This window comes from Solanum verrucosum, unplaced genomic scaffold (genome assembly GCF_900185275.1).
Source record: "Solanum verrucosum unplaced genomic scaffold, falcon-dt-bn FXZP01001278.1, whole genome shotgun sequence".
Classification (NCBI taxonomy): Eukaryota; Viridiplantae; Streptophyta; class Magnoliopsida; order Solanales; family Solanaceae; genus Solanum; species Solanum verrucosum.
In genome coordinates, this window is record NW_026020317.1 from 1324564 (window position 1) to 1345741 (window position 21178).

The following is a 21178-nucleotide window of genomic DNA, read 5'->3' on the forward strand; positions in this document are numbered from 1 at the left end:
CAATTGATGACTAAAATATTGACATATGACAGCACATTTCAAGAGAAACATTAGAAAAAAAATTGATGGTCAAGGGAAGCATGGAGTAAGGAATCAAATTTTATGGGATATGTTGCTGTGGCAACTGATAAGGGGAAGGCTGTGTTAGGGAGAAGGAATATTGTTATTGCATGGAGAGGGACAATTAGAACATTAGAATGGGTTAATGATTTACAATTTTTACTAGTGCTAGCACCTAAAGTTTTTGGTGGAGGTAGTTCAATATTGCTTTTACGTTAAATGTATCCATCTATATTGTGTTTTGTCGTCTTCGAATTGAAGTTTGGTTTGTTATTTCTCAGTGTAATATTACTATGATTTAATTTAGTATATGAACTATTATGTATCATGTATTTTTTGAATCGATATACTACTTGACAAAATCAATTCATTCCCCTTAGAGAAAGAAGCACGGAAAAAAGAAGAAAATAACAGATATTTATTTGGAGATACAATTTAAATGGAATGAGTTAGCAGAGATAGACTCCGTGCAGATCAAAGTTTAGGTTTCTTTAATTCAATTTTTAAACATATTGAGAGGAAAAAAATGGTTAGAAGCATAGGCATCTGAAAATTGCAAAAATGTAAGTCCAATAAAATTGTGCTAATTTCCTTAATTTAGGAAACATTGGACGGAATTAAGATTGATTATTTTAGTGTAGTAAAGTATTTGAATTTAAAATCAAATATAATTTGGGCTAAGCTATCAATCCGGGTTCACAAAGTAAGCCCACAAGCCCATGGTCTAATAGGGTGTTACTTCATCGAAAAGTTCAAGCTATCACGTGACAAGTAACAGAACTGTTTCAGCCTTAATTAGAGTTTTCAGATTCGAGCCCTAGATATAGACAAAATCCTCTTTGGGAGCGTCACCCCCAAATGGACCCTGCAGTGCGCGATTCGAATTTAGTCGGAGATTCAGGGTGTGTTTGGTATGAAGGAAAATGTTTTCCTGGAAAACAAGTTGATTTTTGATTTATTTTCTCATGTTTGGTTGGTGAGTAGAAAATATTTTCGGAAAAGATTATTAGTGTTTGATTTATGAATGAAAAATATTTTTGAGAAATATCTTTTATTTTTACTAGAGTAGAAAATAATTTTTGAAATTGAAAATATTTTTTAAAAACAAACTTAATTTTTTTTGGAGGGTGGGGGGTGGTAGGGGTGGGTGGGGGGGGGGTCGAGGGTAGGGGTGAAAAATTGAAATTTTGAAGTTGAAAATATTTTTTTTAAAACAAACTTAATTTTTTTTTTGGGGGATGGGGGCTGGTAGGGGGTGGGGGTGGGGGGAGAGGGGGAGAAGGTTGGGGTGAAAAAATAAAATTTTGAAGTTGAAAATATTTTTTAAAAACAAACTTAAATTTTTTTTTGGGGATGGGGGGTGCTGGTAGGGGCGTGGGTGGGTGGGGGTGAAAAAAATGAAATTTTGAAATTGAAAATATTTTTGAAAAACAAACTTAAAATTATTTTTTGGGGGGTGGTGGAGGGTAGGGGTGAAAAAATGAAATTTTGATATTGAAAATATTTTTTAAAAACAAACTTAATTTTTTTTTTTATGGGGGGGGGTCGAGTGTAGGGGTGAAAAAATAAAATTTTGAAGTTGAAAATATATTTTAAAAACAAACTCAATTTTATTTTTGGGGGGAGTGGGTGATCGAGGATCGGGATGAAAAAATAAAAATTTGAAGTTCAAAATATCTTTTAAAAACAAACTTAATTTTTTTTGGTTTTGGAGGGGGTTGGGGGGCTGACAGGGGGGTTGATAGGGGGGCTGATGTGGGGGAGTGGGGGGGGGGGCGAGGATAGTGGGTGGGGGTAAAAAAATAAAAAATTGAAATTAGAAATATCTTTTAAAAATAATTTTTAATATTTTTTGGGAGGGGGTGGGGGTGGGGGTGGGTGTAGGGGTGAGGGTGGGGTAAAAAATTGAATTTAAAAACAAGCTTTAAAATTATTATTTTTTTGGAGTGGGGGGTGGTGGTGGTTGGGGGGCTGGTTTGAGGGTAGGGACAAAATAAATTGATTTTTTTAACAAAAAAGTAATTGTAATTTGAAGTTGGAAGAGAGTTTTGGAAAATGTTTTCCTTAAATTTTGAAGGGAAGTCATTTTCCTTAAATTTGAGAGAAATGAGTTGATTTGGAAAACATTTTCTAAAACATTTAACCCAACCAAACATGAGAAAATTGGAAAACATTTTCCGAAAAATATTTTCCTTCATACCAAACACACCCCAATGTGGACTCCCCAGTGATATGTCAAAAATCAACTGGCCACCAAACACACCATATGTGCAAATAATATATATTCTGGCCAATCTAATCAATCTAAAGACTTCGGCTACATGATAACTACCAAACTTTTAAAAAATCACTAATCAATCTAATATTTGATGATTATTTTTTAGATATTTTAATTGAATCGGTTAGAAAAAAATGACAGTGTATTCATACGTTAGGAAACTTTTTAATATTTTAGTGAGAATCTGTTTTCCACTCAATAGCCTTAAAAATGAGATTCTTATTTGAAAATTAGGTGATTTTGACTAGATTCTTTGAAGTGAATTATTTTTTATTCACGAAATTTCTACTGATTCTTTTGTAAAGTTAAATGCATGTCCAGGTATCTAGTGTAATTTTCGTTCTACCACAACCAGCATGTAGTTGCTAATTCTTAATTAATTCAGAGCTTTTCTTGAGTAGAGACTTTGTAAATTGATGCAATAGTTAAAGTTGTTGAGAAAAAGACGAGAAGATATTATTTTCCCATCAATTCCTTGGGCAAATTAATCAACAATCAAACAAAGATAGTTTCAACTTTATAGCACATCCATGAGCAAGACTTGGTCTACTTTTTCATATCAATAATCTGACAAAAAAATGTAGACCCAGATTTTTGGAATCATTAATATATAATCATAGTCTATAGTTCTTTTGGGGATGTACGTATGATGAAATTATATTGTAACCAAACAGATTAACATAGACCTTGCACAAAATCACCCGACAAGTGATCTAAGTAATATATTTTTGACCTTTTATAAATTATCGACAATATTCTTTTCTTTTTTTTTCCTTTTTGTTTAATTAGCTATCGAGACATCACGATTCACACAGTGAACTATGTTCCATTGCATGTAATAAGAATTTTAATGAAAAAAGCTTTTCTTAATTAATCAATTATAGATGAAGTATTATTATATATATAAATACGTACCTTCTCAACCGTAAGTTTTACTTCACAACCACATAAAAAAGGAAAGAAAGATTATTCAGTTTTTGTATTGTTTTAACTTGCCTTGAAGTCGTCCTAGCTAGTCTCCTAAAAAGTTATAATAGGTCGATTCCTGGAAAACGAAATGATATATAGACATTTTAGTCTCAATTGGAAATGTGTGTACATGAAAATTCTCAATATTGCGCAATTGCGAGAGAAGGAAGATGCCCAAGTTTTTAATTTTTTGCAAAAGTTAAAGAAAATATCAAGGAAAAAGGTTTTAAAAATTTAAAATAATATTATTTATGTGTGAAAACGCGTGTACAACACTTTTTTTACACAAAACTAAGATTGTCTTCGGAAGGGGATATTAATATTACTTTGAACAAAATTAGGTGTGTAGTAGGTCGCCACAATAGTTCGAACGTGTAACTGACTTTTCGGCACAAGTTCGGAGAGAAATTTATGCCTTTTTCCTTTTATTCCACATATTAAACATAAACTAATAATATATAAAATGTAAAATAAAATAAGAATTGTTTGTGTAAAAAACTAAACCAAACATATGAAATATGTTATCCCTCTGTACAAATTTATGCGACTTACTTTCTTATTTAGACAGTCCCAAAAGAGAATGACATATTTCTATATTAAGTAATAATTTAACTATAAATTGATTATTTTACCCTTAATGAAATAATTTACAACCACACAATTTTTTATCATTCATTTTGGACCACAAGTTTTAAAAGTCTTCCTATCTTTCTTAAATTCCGTGTTGAGTCAAATTACCTTACATAAAATGGGACAGAGGGAATAGTAATTAATTAGTCATGAATATATTGATAAATATGTATAAATGGTAAGGGTACTTTTATATTGACAAAATAATTTTATACTTTTGTTTCTACTTAGTTTAAGAAACTGAAATTTTTATTTTTTTCCGAATAACATAAAAACTCTTTCTGCTCTATTAAATTGAAAGCAGATTCACCGCCCAAACACCTTAATTCTTAAAGTATTTGTGAAGTGGAAGGTGTAAAACAAGATAGAACAAGAGCAGAAAATCCTTGAATTTACCAAACTCGATCGGTGGAGTTAAAGAACGTCTAATTCCAATATATATCTATCAGGGTGTGGAAACTTCTTTTAATAAGAATAGTCTAATTAGTTCGTTAAATATCCAACATCAATTCATATATAGCGTTGAAAATGAGTTTCGTTTGAATAAGTGATTTTGAATAGTTTTAAGTGGTTTTTTTCATCACAAAACTTCTATGTATTATTTTATATTTTTCAATTTTAATGCATATATGTAGATATCTAGTGTATTTTTTTGTTCTACCACTACCAGCATGTACACTACAAGAAAACAAGAAATAACTAAGCGATTAATAAAATTCAGTAACTAAACAACATAAATTTCATACTAATTTTATTTAGCTACGGATTGGCGACTGATTATAAAAAAAATACAATTTATTTAGAGTTATCTAAGCGACAAATATATTTTGTAGTTAATTCTTTTCTATATGTGGTAGTTGCTAATACTTAGTTAATTCGGTGCTTTTCTTGAGTAAAGATTTTGTAAATTGATGCAATAGTGAAAGTTGTGGAGAAAGAGATGAGAAGAGATATTAGTTTCCCATCAATTCATTGGGCAAATTATCAACAATCAAATGAAGATGACCTCCACAATATTATAGCACATGCATGAGCAAGACTTGGTCTAATTTTTCATAACAATTAGTGTATCTGACAAAAACGTTGTAGAAGAAATTCCAAGAGAAGCAAAGATTCCTACGCAAAGTACGTAGACCCAGATTTTTGGAATAATCAATAATGTCCTTCGATTCACAATTAAGCTGCCCCATTAATATACCCATTGTCATCAGTCCCTTCGAGGGGGCGTGGAATAAAATTGTAACGAAATAGATTAGCATAACCTTTGTGCAAAATTATTGGCACAACTCGACAAATGCTCTAACTCTACGTAGTAATAATATAATCGTTGACCTTTAATTGACTGTCGACATAGTCTTTTCTTTAATCTTTTTCTTCATTTTTTTTGTCTAGTAGTCCAGATATCACGCAATGAGCTATGTTGTATACTTGTATTGCTTGTAATAAGAATATTAAAGGAAAAAGATTTTCTTAATTAATCAATTATAGCTCAATTGTTGATATTATAATTTCATAGTTATATTACTCCTATAAACAAAAGCTGAAGAAAATTAATGCTGAATTTTCAACGCGAGTGGACAAGTCCGAACATAGAACTTAAATAGCTTGTCTATATTCTCTTGACTAACTAGTCAAGGATATATACTGCTTCCTTTTCCTACCAGTTAGGTAACTTCAATAAGCAGAATCGTACGAAACAATTTAAGAAAGAGATAGCTCAGGGCCACAACTCGATTTGCAAATTATTTCTAAGTGTGACAAGACAGGCGGATTAGCTTGAAATTAGAGAGTTTAAAATGGGCTAATTTTTAAATCGAGTTGAATCAGGACTCTTCCAAATTTACTTTATACTAAGCTGGACAAAAATTGAGTTGATTTTTTATCCGCTTAATGTAAGCCATGTTGCCATACTAATATAATTCATAAAAAAAACAAAGGGACCAAATTCGCCAAAAGAAAATACAAAGAATATGAGATTTCATCCCGGCATGGATTGGAGATTTTCGACCCAGGACCCGATAGCTACCCGGGACTTCAGATTTGACCTGTTCCACGACCCTAATTTGGGACCTGAGTTTACTAAAACAAAGAAAGAAATATTATTTTTTTAAACAGACTAAGAGCGTGTTTGGATTGCTTCTAAAGTATGCTTATTTTTTTTTAAATTGCTTTTGAAAAGAAAAAAAATTGTGTTTGGCTAATTCATTTGAAAAATGTTTTCTATAAGCAAATTGTGTTTGACTAATTTTTTAACTAAATGCTTTTTAAGTGTCAAATTACAATAAAAGAACAAGTATCAATGTACTTTTAACATGAAATTTATTTTATACATAGAAATTATTTTAAATATCTATTATAAAAAAATTGATCAAACTTTTATTTTTATTGAATTAAAATGTACATATTCAGCTTTTCAATCAATATTATACATAGATAAATAAATAAAAATATTGATATATTCTTGATATGATGATTTAAATATAATTACAAATATCAATTATAAAGTAATGATAATAACGTAAAATAATTTAAAAAAAATTATATAAAAAAAATTCTTAAATGAAACTTTTACCAAAGTTATGAGATATGTTAATTAATTAATAAGGAATATATGAGGAAATATGTAAATATAGAAGGGATATTTTGGTCTTGTAAAAAATAATTTTCTGCTTCTGTTTTTGGTTTTTTTTTAAGAAGCCGAAATTTTTAGTTTCTTCCAAATTTAAAAGCAATTTTATTGATTTGTCAAAATCCTTATTTTTCAAAAAAAAAACTTTTTTTTTCAAAATAAATATTTTTGGCCTTCCAACAGTAATGTCAAACATGCTCTTAAAAAGATAGAAGTATGGTGTGTAGTGAGCTGCTAATCTCTATTCTCTCTTAACAACTTTAATAACTGTGTAACTGACTACTACTAAGTATTAACAACCTTAAATTTCTAATTAACTTTCACTTACAATGACTATTTTGCCCCTTCTCTACAATTGGTACATAATACTTCCTCCGTTTCATTTTATATGTCATATTTTTACTTTGTATTTGCATTAAGAAATGATGTAACTTTACCCTTATACCCTTATTTAATGTTTTCTTAAGTCAACTTTATTAATAAATGACAAGATTAATTAACTACTCTATCAAGGGTATAATAGGCAACATATAGTAATTTATGCATAAATTTTATAAAATGACAAGTATTGTGGTTCAGCTACTTATAGAAAGGGATGACATATAAAATGGGACGAAGGGAATACATATTAAGACTTTTCATAGGAAAATTAATTGTCATTGTTGTCTGGTCAGTAATAGATAGTAGATACAAGCATAAACATTTTATATTGGAGTCGGGAAACAGCTAGAGGCAAAGCCCATAACTGCAATATCTCTTCGATAAAACAAAACAGAAATTAGTATACAGCGATTGATACATTAATTTCTCAGACTAGATTATAATTTGATGGAGTAACTTGCAATTAGTGTATTGACAGGCTTTAATTAAGACGGGGTCTACTAGAAACAAACTTTTTATCTCTCTAAGGTAGAGATAAAGTTTGCGCTTATGTCATTCTATGCAAACCCCACTTGTGGACACTTGATATCAGGGGCAGAGTTACAAGCCGGGTACGAGTTCGATCGAACCCAGTAACTTTTACTCAAAATTCAAATAGTGTATAGTATTAAGCAGTTTATTAAATATGTATAAATATTATGTTTAGAACCAGTTATTAACATCTAAAATCATCGTTATAAAAATTAAAATTCTGACTTCAATCGATACATTTGCAATTAGTGTACTAGTACTTGCTACTGGTATATCCATATTTTTTCATAATTAGCCCAAAAAAACTGAAGACAGGAAGGTGGACCCTTATAGAAAATGAACTGACACAAGAACTTGGTCATCAATGTTTTAGATCAATATCATAAAGGGAACGCGTAAGAAAATTCTATAGAAAAAAAATAATTCACCTTTACACCTATATATACCTTTTCCAAAAAAAAATAAAAATATATATATATATACCTTTTCCATTTGTATTACTACTAATTAAGTATTATTTTCTTGAACTCTGATACCTCATCTTTTATTTTCGTATAACAAATATAGTTTCAGATTTTAACAATGGCATTGAAATTTTGCAGGTTAAGCCTCGTTGCACTTTTGCTAGTGGTCGGAACTCTCAGGTTCCGAGCTACTAGTACCCGTGACTTGCAGGTGTATTCCATGCTCGAAAGGCACGAAAAATGGATGAGTCACCATGGGCGCGTATACAAAGATGATGTTGAAAAGGCAGAGCGATTAAAGATATTTAAAGAAAATGTCGATTTTATCGAGTCATTCAACAATGATGCTGTTCATTCTTACCAGCTTGGCGTCAATAAATTTGCAGATCTAACTAATGAAGAGTTTCAATCTATGGTTGGTAGATATAATCTATCTTTCCTTCCAAAGACATCGAATTTGCAATCATTTAGTTACGAAAGTGAAAATTCCAGTCCTGATAGTTGGGACTGGAGAGAGCAGGGTGCTGTTACTCCTGTTAAGGACCAGGGTAAATGTGGTAAGTCCCAAATCAAAGTACATCCTCCTATTCAATTCAAAATTCAATAAGTTAAAAATACTAGAACTTCAAATTCTGGTTCCACATCCGACGATAGCAGGTTTAGACTAAACTTTCCTTACAAACGTAGTACCTAATTTATCTGCACAAACTAACATAGTGTATTATGCTACTGTAAATTGATAAATTACTACTAGCTACTATAAAATGCAGGGTCATGTTGGGCATTTTCAGCAGTAGCAGCAGTAGAAGGACTGAACCAGCTAAAAACTGGCAACTTAATTTCACTATCAGAACAACAACTTCTAGATTGTGAGTCCACAAACAACAACGGTTGTGGAGGCGGCGTCAGGAACGAAGCATTCCTATACATAGCAGAAAACGGAGGGCTCACAACAGAATCAAATTACCCATACACTGGAATTCCTGGAACTTGTAATAGCGAAAAGGCGGAATCAGCGGCCGTAACAATTTCGAGCTACAAAACAGTGGATCCAAGTGAATCAGCATTGTTACAGGCAGTAGCAATTCAGCCAGTCTCTGCAGGCATAAATGTTGGGAGTGACAAATTTCGATTTTACAAAGGTGGAATTTTCAGTGGGGAATGTGGGGAGAGTTCACATCATGCAGTTACAGTGGTAGGGTATGGAACAAGTGAGGATGGTAGTAGTAATTATTGGTTGGTGAAGAATTCATGGGGAGAAAATTGGGGTGAAAGTGGATATATGAGAATGGCTAGAGATGTTGTGGATGGTGGAGTTTGTCGCCTTGCTACTCGAGCTTCTTTTCCTACTGCTTAGTGTCAGGCAGAGGATTTCACAACTCTCTTTTATCTCAACACGCATAGCCATGTACCCTCCTATTATCTTATTCATCGATTTTTATGATTACACCGCGGTGCGTTATTCAAGTAATCACTCTAATTATTTAAAAATGCTTTGAGTTTTTTTAACAATAATTTGCATGTGTTCACATCACATAGAGTATAGAGTAGATGGTATTATGTGCCTCTTTGATACTTCTTATTGCCCTCTGAAAAATCTAATCCACAATTCACAATCAACCTTGTATTTTTCTTTTCATATGCAATTTCTTGTGAAGCAGAAGTTTTTAAATTTCTATATCGATTTTAAATAACTAGATTCACAATTAAATTTCTTGACATATCTACAGAATTTAGGCTAAATTTATATCCGGTTTAACGTGAGTCCATATATAACTTTTAGGGGTCGTTTGGTGTGATGGATAAAAGAACTTAATCCCGAGATAACTTTTAAGTGGCCTTTAATCCGTTGTTTGGTTGCAAAAGTTGGGATAACTTATCCCAGGACTAACAATTAGTTCTGGGATAAGTTATCCTTACCTGGGGTGGAATAGTAATCCCAGGATAACTTATCCTGGGATAAAGTAGGTAAAGTAACAAAAATAGCCCCCCTTAAACTCTCTTTTTTACACCACTTTACATTCATGTATATTAACATATTTTTTCACAACATTTATAATAGCATTCACAACCTTAATTATTAGTTGTTCTTATGATAATATATTTTTCCATTAAAAATTTATATTTTATAAATATAATTTTTATATATGAATATATTATAAGTTGAATTTATTTGCCTATTCTTATGTTTATTTTTATTTTGATTTTTCTTAAAATATTCACTCCACTACTAAATTGCATATTTTTAATTAAATAATTTACTAGTCACTTAAAAATTATATTTTATATATCAATTATAATGTAGATAACTTTAATGATAAAATTTATATTACTTTAATAAATTTAAAATGAAAGTTTTAGTTTTAAGCTAAATAAGATGAATGTTTAGTTTTAAACTAAATACGATGAAAATTTTATCTTAAAGCTAAATAAGATGAAAATTTTATTTTTAAGCTAAATAAGATGGAAGTTTTATTTTTAAGTTAAATAAGATGAAAGTTTATTTTAAAAACAGACGGTACAATCATGGAAATGCACACACAAAATATTTAAGCTAAATAAGATGAATTTTTTTTTTGTTTAAAAGAATAACTAATTAAAGCTTGCAAAGTAAAGTAATAAATAAATAAGGTGGAGGATATTATCGTAAACAAACAACTTATTCTTAAAAATTATGCAATGAATATAATTGAATACGACAACCCAAACAAGCAATAAAAACTAATCACAGCATAACTAATCTCAGCATAACTTATCTCAGCATAATTTACATTCAAACCAAACGACCCCTTAAGCTAACACCGTCCAATCCAATTGTAACGTAAGCCTCTGAATATTGTCTTGGCATCTTCCCAGGAAAGTCATTGAATACAACTGGAATTGCATGAGAAAGTTGGGATCGAAAGTCAAGCTTTGAACAAATTTAGTGCCTAGTTCACATGACAATCTTAAAGCCAATCAAACTAAATCTAGTTTCCAACTTCATTTTGAATGTTAAAAAATATTAATAGAATTTTGTATTTGATATTTTCATAACTAAACATTAATTTGTAAATAAAATGATAATTTTCATGACCAAACGTACGTCCTTAAATTGATATTTCTAATGTTGAACTTAAAAAGTAAGCAAAATGTTGATGTATATCGAATAGTTCAATTATTTAATATGATAAAATTAATTGTATAACTTGTTTTTGTAGAATATGCAAAGTCTATGACAATACGTGAAAATTACTCATAAAGTCATAATTTTAATTTTCCCCTTAACAATAAAGTGGTCAATACCACCCGAGATTGTTTGGTTAGAAGTAAGTTATGTCGGGATTAATAACATAAAAATTAATAATATATAATTTATTTATGCAATTTAATAAAGAGAATTATTATGTGATAATTTATAATGAATGCATTGTCATGTGGTGATTAATATGCAGAAAATTTTTAGACATGAATTAATTATGCTTAAAATGCATTTTATTTTTAAATAGTTTAATCCCTACAATAATAATATTTCCATATTTTTGTTTCACATTCTCATAGATAATTCATAGATGACCAGTGTAAATAATATCTTATAAACTTTAATGCAAAAAATAGTAACACATTTGTATACCTCAACAAATTACTAGTATGAGATTTTGTGTTCGAATCACTAACCAAACGCACCTCACACATTTATTACTTCTATTCTTCCCACCTCTCTTCGTCAAAGAACCAACAATAATAAATACTCCCTCAGTCTTTATGGTTGTATTTCTTTTTCACACATTCTTTAAAAATATATTATTCCATCCGTTCAATAATAGTTATTCATTATGAATTATATTATTATTTTGGAATATCCAACAATACATGTTCTCTTTAAGAAATCAATGAAAAAATTACATTTAGTTTCTAATTTACCATTTTCATTGATTATAGTCATTTTCGTATTACATTTTTCAAGACATTGTATTTAATTTATTATATAAAAAGGGTGATATAGTAAAATTATCCTTCTATTTATAGTTTCTTAAGGGGTGTGCCAAGTCAATAATGGATAACTATTATTGGACAGAGAGAGTAATTAGCAAGTTTTCCTTGACATTTTCATCCTAGTTTAAGTCTTAATATATAATTTTTCTTTGTTAAATTTTTACGTTATTGAAGTGTTGTAGTAACAATTGATACTAAGAATAAAATGAGAAAAAATAATTAATTTTGTTTTGAAATTCTAAAATAATAAGTACTCCATTCGTATAATTTTACTTATCCCGTATTTCGATTCCTCACATAATAATCTCCTCCTCATTTCCTTTTCTTCTACCCGCAATTTTTATTTTATTTTTCAAAAAAATATTACTTTTTCCCAAATTATTTTTCAAAACCTAAAACTAAACGTCAATTAATATGATATGTGGTAAATACTCATATTAATTATTTTTCATAAAGGGCCTACAAAATTCAAACATACTTATAAAAGTGAATGAGGGCAGTAATTTGAGATAGTATTTTTAAAATCAGATAATTTGAAATACAATTCATTTAAAGTTTGGCTCATCTATATCATTTCCGTTTGAGAAAAGTCTCATCTATGGCATTATTTATTAATTGAAATGACATAGATAAGTCAAATCTTATACTGATGACATATATGAACATTTTCTCAAAGTTTGATGACATATTTGAGCCTTTTTCTTTTTTTAAAAAAATGATTTAATTAATGACGTGGCCTGAATCATCATTAACTGTGTGTAAAAAATAATTTTGCAAAATTGAAACTTTTTTCAGTTAACAAATAATGACATGAATAAGTCTCTTCTCAAACGAAAATGACATAGATAAACCAAACTTTATACGAATGACATAATTAATCTTTTTCTCAAAAGTTCGATGTCATATTTGAACTTTTTCCTTAAAAATGGCAAACTCGTAAATAAGAAAAGAAAGTCAACTAATCCAACAAACAAGAACTTTCCAAGTGATTTCCTTTGTGCTTCTTAGAAACTCAGGCGTTTTCCAACAAATCAAACCTCCGAACAACCCAAGAAACAACGTCACCATTGAAACATCATCACCTCGACGACTTAACACGGTTTTTTTTTACCTGAATCCTATCAAACAAAGAAAGAGTCTTCAAATTAAATTACAGCTAAATTTTCAGCGTGTATATATATAACACGTAATGGCAGAGAATATAAATATCGGAGGTGCATGCAGTACTTGGACAAGCATTCAGAATGTTATCCGAATCAATCACACAAACCGGAAAAACATCCGTCTGTTTCGATTCCAATTTTCAACGATTAAATTCGACTTTGCTTTCAATAAAACCAGTGCTTGATGATATAGAGAGACTAAACAAAGCCTTGGAAGGGAGAGAATCAGAGATTGATATATTCAAGAAGAGGTTAGAGGAAGGTGAGAAGCTTGTTCGTAAAAGCGCGAAAATCAAACGTTACAATGTGTGTAAAAGGTGGTACTATTCGAAGAAATTAGCTGATTTAGAAAAATCCACAATGAAGTCCTTTGAGGTACATGGCTTAATGCAATCATGCAGGGATAGGAAAAAGATACTTGTTGCACTCAAAGAAGAAGGAGAGAAGTTGGATGAAATTTACGCTATTTTGAAGGACATGAAACTTAATAAAAAACCCCAAGGATCTCTACCATATAAAGTGAAGTCTGAGGAGGATATATTTGTCGTGTGATATTGTCACACAACGAAAATATAATACTATGCAAGAAAATGTTTTACTTATGTAGTCGAACAAACTACCATTTGAATTTTATTTCCTAAGTATTGAACTTTATAAACGAGATTTGTAATTGATCTTGAAAAATAAATGAAATTTCACTTTTCAGCTATAACAGATAAATGTGATTTGATAGTATAAAGTTTCCTTACACTAATGTTATAGTAGTATATAAATTAAACTCTTATAGGTTATAGGAAAGAGTCACGCATAAGGTGGTCAGTTGAAGTTATTCAGATTAAATTGAGTGTATTTATTTTTCTTTTTACACTGCGTCAATGAATAAAATTTGGAAAAATTAGGCAAATGACATAGTATAAGAAAGGAATTACTTTCTTTCCCTACTCTTTCATTAATTACCAAAAATCCCTTTTTTTTAGGGTTTTTCGGATACATAATATAGCAGTGTGGATACTTAATATAGCAGCGCGGATACTTTAATTAATAACGGGCGGATACTTAAATTATTAAGTTGTTAGCAGCACGGATACTTAATTAACGGGCGGATGCATAATATAGCAGCGCGGATACTTTAATTAATTACGGACGGATACTTAAATTATTAAGTTGTTAGCAGCACGGATACTTAATTAACGGGCGGATGCATAATATAGCAGCGCGGATACTTTAATTAATAACGGGCGGATACTTAAACTAATAAAGTATCCGGTTAAGTTGAATTGGGGGAAAATAAGGGATTTTTGTATTTTAATAAAAGAGTAGGGAAATATTGAGAATAGGTAAAGAAGTGTTGTGTATTTAAGTAATTTTTCCATAAAATTTTGACAGAAAAGAAAAAGGGGAAAGGAGGGAAATTTTAAATTTTATTTTGGGTTAGTAGTTATGGGCCAGTCTAAATGGGTCGTGAGTTTGACGAAGAGGCATACCTGTATCCAATGGATTAGTATCATGGAGCCCAAAACTAAAAACGCCCATAGGCCTATACAAACTTGAGAAACTTATAGAAATTCTACTAATTAATTACTTAGATGCATCCTAATTTGCAATGTTACGAATCAAAACAGATTTTGGTCCGTCCAGATACATGTATCTTAGTATACATGAGTCAAAATTATGTGTAATTTGTTCTAGATACACTATAACCAAGTGGATACACATGTATCTTAGATACATAACAAATATCGCTCACCTGCCTTGCTTCCCTTCTCATCTCGCTCATCAGTCTCCTATGTATATGGGATACATGACTATCTCGCTCGCCTATCTCCCTATTTTAGTGTATCTGGTAGCAAAAATACATGTATTCATGTGTATCTTCCACAATTTATGATAGGAAACTTTTAATTAGTGTTGAGATACATAATTATTTGAAAGTATATATATATATATATATATATATATATATATATATATATATATATATATGGAATGAATATATGTATAATAAGGTAGTTTTACCTAAAACTTTGCTTATGATGCCTAAGGTAAAGATTCCATATTGAATAGTGTCTTTTTGAAAAGAAAAAAAAATCAACAAGATTTTTTGCAAAATAAGAATTACTTCATTTATTATTTAAAATAAATGAACATACATCAAGAGAGAGAAATCCATTTTATCCAAAAACAAAATATTTCAATTTTAAGAATATGAAAAACTAATTTTAATTAGTTAAATGGCCTTTACGTAAAGATTTTCTGCCAAAAATAAAATAAAATTGTAGTTCTTCTTTCTTTGAGTTTGATTTAAAAATATTTTTTGGGGAAAAAAGTTTCCCAAACGTCTTTCTCCAAAAATTAGAACCAAATTTCACTCATAACATGCATCTTCATTGAGAGATGGCTGGAAGAAAATGAGAGGGATAGAGACTTAACCTGTTGAAGCATATGTATGTACTATTTTAGCTACTTGTTCATGTAAAAGGTTACGTACGTTAATTAGGCCAAAAGTGACAGCTGCAAAAAATGAATTATGGTCCCAACTTCATTAGTTCAAATTTGAGTCAATTATGGCTTCTCTTGACCTAGGATTTGGCTAGGTCAGAGGTGTTAACTCTACTTCTAATTTTTCAAAACACAAAAGGTTTATGGAATATGAATGAGTATCTGAATAATGAGATTACTATAAAACGATTGCTTAATTGTGTAATTGATTTCAATGAAAAACGTTATAATAGATTTAGCAAAAGGCTAATGAAATAAACCACCAACTTAACCTAGATCCTTCAGTTGATAAATTTAAGGGTAAAAAATCTAACTATTCAATCCAGGCACCCTAAAATATTGTATAACATTAGGTTTAATTAACAAGAATATTCTCAATCAAAATTGTTTCTTAAAGCTTATAACACACATATTTAACGAGGATATTTTTTTCCCTCTGCCTTTACGTTTTATAAGGTTAATTAAGTTGATACCCTACATCAATATGTTTTCTTCATAATTTATCAATTTTAACATTTTAAAACAAAAAAATTACAACGTCCTCAGTTTTATATTACTTGATACAGGTTGACCTGACACACTTTTAAATAAATTTAGTATTAGAGTTATATTTTACTACTAAACTACTTTTATGTATATAATTATTATAATTAAGGGTAGTGTGAGAAAAAAATGATACTAACTCTCTTAATTTGTTAAAATAGACAAGCATAATTAAAAATCTATTTTTAATATAGGAGTCAAGTAAAATGAAACAGAAGGAATACTAGATACTTTATGACGTGTCTCATATTAGTTACTTCTCAAGAGTCAATGACTACTCTTCAGAGCTTAATTAAGATTAGTCTTATTTAATACTTTAAAATTACAATTTAAATATTTTAAAACTATACAAAAGATATTATAAGTTACTATTCTTTCTTATATTAATATAAAAGGTTTATTTAAAATACTAATTAAAATTGACTGCAAAAGGTGTGAAACATGACAAGTATTGAATAGAGTAATTAGTATTCATTTCGGACCAAAGCTAACGGCCAGTAAGTATAACCACTTTAGTGTACATTAAGCTACATTCCAGATAAATAAAAATAACGACATCAACAGCAATAATACCGATTTATATTAACGTGACACATTGCATTCATGCACAAATAGTTCCAAACGTATAATGACAAAACAAATTAGAAGCCAAATTAGTCAAAATCTCATTAGAAGATTATTAGTCAAATAAACGTGACCTCAAAGCGAAAGATCAGAAGAAACGGATGGACATTATTCAAAGTGTGAATTTCACTTATCTTTGCAAATTGGGCAAGGAGAAAGATGGTTGATAAATGATTCTATGATTGAAAACATAATTAAATTTACTAAACACGTTCTTTTTAACTATTCAAATTTTTAGACGAAAGAATTACAGAATCAATTAGGGGCAGAAGTAAAAATTAAAATACAAGTTCGACCGAATTCATAATGTTTTATGATTGCATTAATTTGAGTGTTGCAATCATATATGTGTTGAATCAAATTGAATTCGCGTGTAAGATAAGAAAGGTACACGTCTTATAGTGCAAATTGGGAGGAGCAACTTTCAATATGGGTAATACAGCCACTAAAGTAGGCCTCCAACTCCACTTCAACCTCAAACCCCACTCTCTTCATGTAGCCCACCTATATATACACCTAAGTCCATTTTGAGTTACTTGACTTTCACAATCAAGTTGACCTTCTAAAAGCTCCTCTCCAATCAGAGGCGGAGCCAGTATTAGGAGTTTGAGTTCTAAATTTCCTTCCTCTTCCTTAACATTGAGTTGCCAATTGATTTTGTTAGGGGTTCACAAGTTATTACTTATATTTTTGGTAAAAATATAGTCTATGAAAAAGCTATTGAGTTTGTCCGAACCCATAGACCCTACCTAGCTCCGCCCTAGTAGTAAGAAATTGTTGGAGTATAGTAAATTATAATAATACTGAAGTGTGTTACTTTAGTGGTATAAATTCACATGAAAATAGTCAATTATTCGTGGTGTAATTCATATATTCACTAATAGCATAATCATTCACTAATTATCCACCATCAACTCATGATCTACAATACTATGATTCCATTATTTTGTTATTTAATTTATGGAAGGAAGATGTTCTTTTGGTGAAATTTTGGATGCTTCAATTATTCTAGAGTTATATCTAATTGGAGGAAACAAGTTAAGAGTTATATTCTATAATACTTAAAGAGAATGAGATATCCAAGTCTTGGCCTGATAATTTATTTATTCATTTTTGTGTATTTTATATATCAATTGTAATTTGTGATATACAAAAAATAATACAAAAATTGCCTTACTTGTTTGAACTATGTTTTTAAAACAGATTTGCGAGGTGTAAACCTCCACGTAAGGGGGCTTAAGTTCCATAGTTTTTTTAAAAAAATATTTTAAAATAGAGTTTAGAAACGGATAAAAATGAAAATTATGACAAAGGCTTTAAGATTGCAAGAACCAATTTCATTCCACGGCCACCTACAATGTCTCTTTACATTACATAAGATTAAGTAAAAAAGCAAACTAGCTAACCAAAAAGCATACCGTCTATTTTAGGGCTCCCAAAGTTAGGTTAAAGTCTTTAATTTTCAATAATTTTCATCTTTTTATTTGATTGGGAGTTTTTTGTAGCTAAAAAACAACTGACATAAGGAAAACTTACAATAATAAAATTGAGAATAAGGGGTGCTTACCATTTGACATGTGAGTAGTTGAGCACCTTGTTTGAATAAAAAAATTGTTGATCATGCAAAGTATTCATAATTGTCGGATAATTTTGTGAAGTATCAACACTAAGTCACTAATAATGTTGATTTTGTCTCATTCCTTCAAACTAATAATTAAGATGATGATGTGATCAACAATTCCTCCAAACTAGTCTTAGTTAGATAATTACGTGACCAACTCCTCCTACCTTATCCTTTTATCTTCATGCTGTGTTCTGCAATGATTCCTACCACATATTTATTTTATATATGTTCCTATATATATTGTCTCAAATCTCTACAACGTGAATTGTCAATTTCCTAATTTTCAAATTAAAGATTTGAAAACCATCGTAATTGCTCCAAAAAAAATTATGACTAAATTTAATACTTCCTCACATATAATTGAAAGAATTGTGAAAATTAAAAATACGTACCCAAATTGAACACGAAATGTAATTTTTATACTAATATAGGAGATTTTTTTTTATATCTAAGGATACACTTCACTCTCGTAGAAGCAATCGTTGTTGTAATTGGCCCACCCTCTAACAACTTGTCTAAAGATTAAAAGAGAAAGTGCAGAGTGCTCCAACTATAACCATTGAAATTGTTTTTTTTCATCAATCATAATAGCCATTTTTCACAATAGGATTGGGCAATATGCATGCGTTAAATGGAAGTACTCTCATGGCTTTTTCCCTTTTTTCAGAAAAAAATAATAATTTTGGGAAATAATGATGCCCATACTTGTTACATCATCATGCATTCATGCTCTTCTATTATTACACCAGTAATAAAGATATGAGTAAAATGTAACAAATCTGAATTGCTTACGATATTGATAAGAGAACTGAAATGCGATTTCAATTGTAGAATCATAATTGTAATAATCAAACTATTAAATTATAATGGAAATATGCAAATAACAAGAAACTAACAATAGAGATAAGAATGGGGACGAGAAACTTAAACTCAAGAAGAAGAAGAGGACAAATATTTTTCTTCAATATGCATAAACCGGTCTTTCCAACTCATTTTCCTTGGGAAAATTATATAAAATAACAAACTATTAATTCAAATTAAATGTTATAACCATAGTTTCATTTAATTCTAATCCATAGCAAACACTTGTCATTCGCCTCTCTCCCCAGAAATCTCGCTCGCCACTCTCCTTGATCTCGCTTGCCACTCTCCCTCACCTCTCTCACTTTTATACAAACACAAATGTATAAATTGTGTTTGTATAATGCGAGAGAAAATTGTATATGCAAATACATATATTTTCGTCCTATACACTTATAATTATATAAATACATATCTTCCCCTATCAGTTCTCTTTTGCCTTTCTCTCTTTCTAGCTTTATACAAACACAAATTATACAAATTACAATGTATAATTTGTGTTGTATAAAGCGAGAGAGAGAGAGAGAGATTTGATATACAAATGTTTTATTTCGATTCAATTGTATACAAATTCAAATTTTATGCAGATATACAAACACAATCATTGATACATATACATAGTAGTTACATATATACAATTATCTAATCGATATACATATACAATCGTTGCGTTTTTATACAAACGAATGTCTGCCTGCAATTTATACAAATCTGATTCTCCATAGCAAACATAAAATTTGTTATCGAATGCAATTATACAAACTATAGTTATATCATACAAATATGATTTTTATGTTTGCTAAACCTTAAATTTACTCTTCCTCCTTTTAACCAAATACTAATTGGGCCTGAATTCCAAATAAATATGGACAAATTACTTAACTACACTCCTTTACTTACCTTAATATCCATTTATCCCTACTTATATCAAAAATTTCAAAAATCTCTTATTTACCTATGTATCCCGTGTACAACGCTATGTATCCCGCTATGTGGAATGTATCAAATGTTATGTATCCCGTGCACAACGCTATGTATCATGTCCACAACATTATGTCCCGCATGTATCCCGTGCACAACGCTATGTATCCCGCTATGTGGAATGTATCAAACCTAATGTATCCCGTGCACAACGCTATGTATCCCGCTATGTGGAATGTATCAAACCTAATGTATCCCGTGCACAACGCTATGTATCTCACAAACATCATTTTTAAGGGATTTTTGGTAAATAGAAAACTAGAAGGGATAGGATGTTATTTAGTACTTATAATATGTGGTTCCTATAATTTATACAATAAATATTCCAATATTTTACTAGGTCCAATCTCATTCACCACTTTTAACTCATAGACCCTTATAGAGCTAGCTTGGTTCAGAACAAAAATCTACCTATATTTCATCCACTTCGAGCTTTACTTGTAAAATTACCATAGATATGCTATTGTTCTTCATCTTCTATTATCCACTATTGTATTAGTACTTATTACTCGATCTTATGTTAGCATTTGACTACATGTGTTCTATTTTTTTTTTTAATCTTGATAACTAATAGTAATACAATAATTGGACTTTAAGAGAGACCTTGGTTTAGCTATAAACTAATTTTCTATGCTTAAAAACAAAAACTTGTCAACGATATTTTTTATGGTTGTCAATATTGCATTTTATTATCAATATGTACTTGGTGAAATTGTTAGCCAAAAGTTCATTAACAAATGGTTGCACGTGTAAGTACAAGCCCACTAGGACACAAACATGTATTAATTGTAAAACAAAAGAAGATATCAAATACACGTTTGCTTTATTAATCAATTGCCATCTTAACTCAATAATTAATTTTCTTCCCCTCAAGTGTCATAGTTGGTTAATGTGTTACGAAATGTTAAATTACATGGCATTCTTTTCTCATTTTATTAATTGAGGATAAATTTGCATGGATTATAA

The 21178-nt window shown here is 30.0% G+C and overlaps 1 protein-coding gene across 2 annotated transcripts; it reads left to right on the forward strand.

The window, feature by feature from the left end:
• Nucleotides 1-7995: 7995 nt before the first annotated feature.
• LOC125835222 (zingipain-2-like) lies at nt 7996-9394 on the forward strand. 2 transcript variants are annotated; one of them, XM_049514343.1, is made up of 2 exons: nt 7996-8499; nt 8713-9394. In XM_049514343.1, exons 1-2 carry the CDS (start codon nt 8061-8063, stop codon nt 9297-9299), a joined length of 1026 nt encoding a protein of 341 aa, XP_049370300.1. In that variant the 5' UTR covers nt 7996-8060; the 3' UTR covers nt 9300-9394. The 2 variants fall into 2 exon arrangements, with proteins under 2 accessions (XP_049370300.1, XP_049370301.1); XM_049514344.1 differs by having other exon boundaries at nt 8734-9394.
• Nucleotides 9395-21178: the final 11784 nt, after the last annotated feature.

Excerpts from the sequence above, each read along its gene's own strand:
- LOC125835222 (XM_049514343.1), top strand. The coding sequence starts at position 8,061 with ATGGCATTGAAATTTTGCAGGTTAAGCCTCGTTGCACTTTTGCTAGTG. Across the intron at positions 8,500-8,712 it reads TAAGGACCAGGGTAAATGTG|GGTCATGTTGGGCATTTTCA; the intron begins GTAAGTCCCAAA and ends TATAAAATGCAG.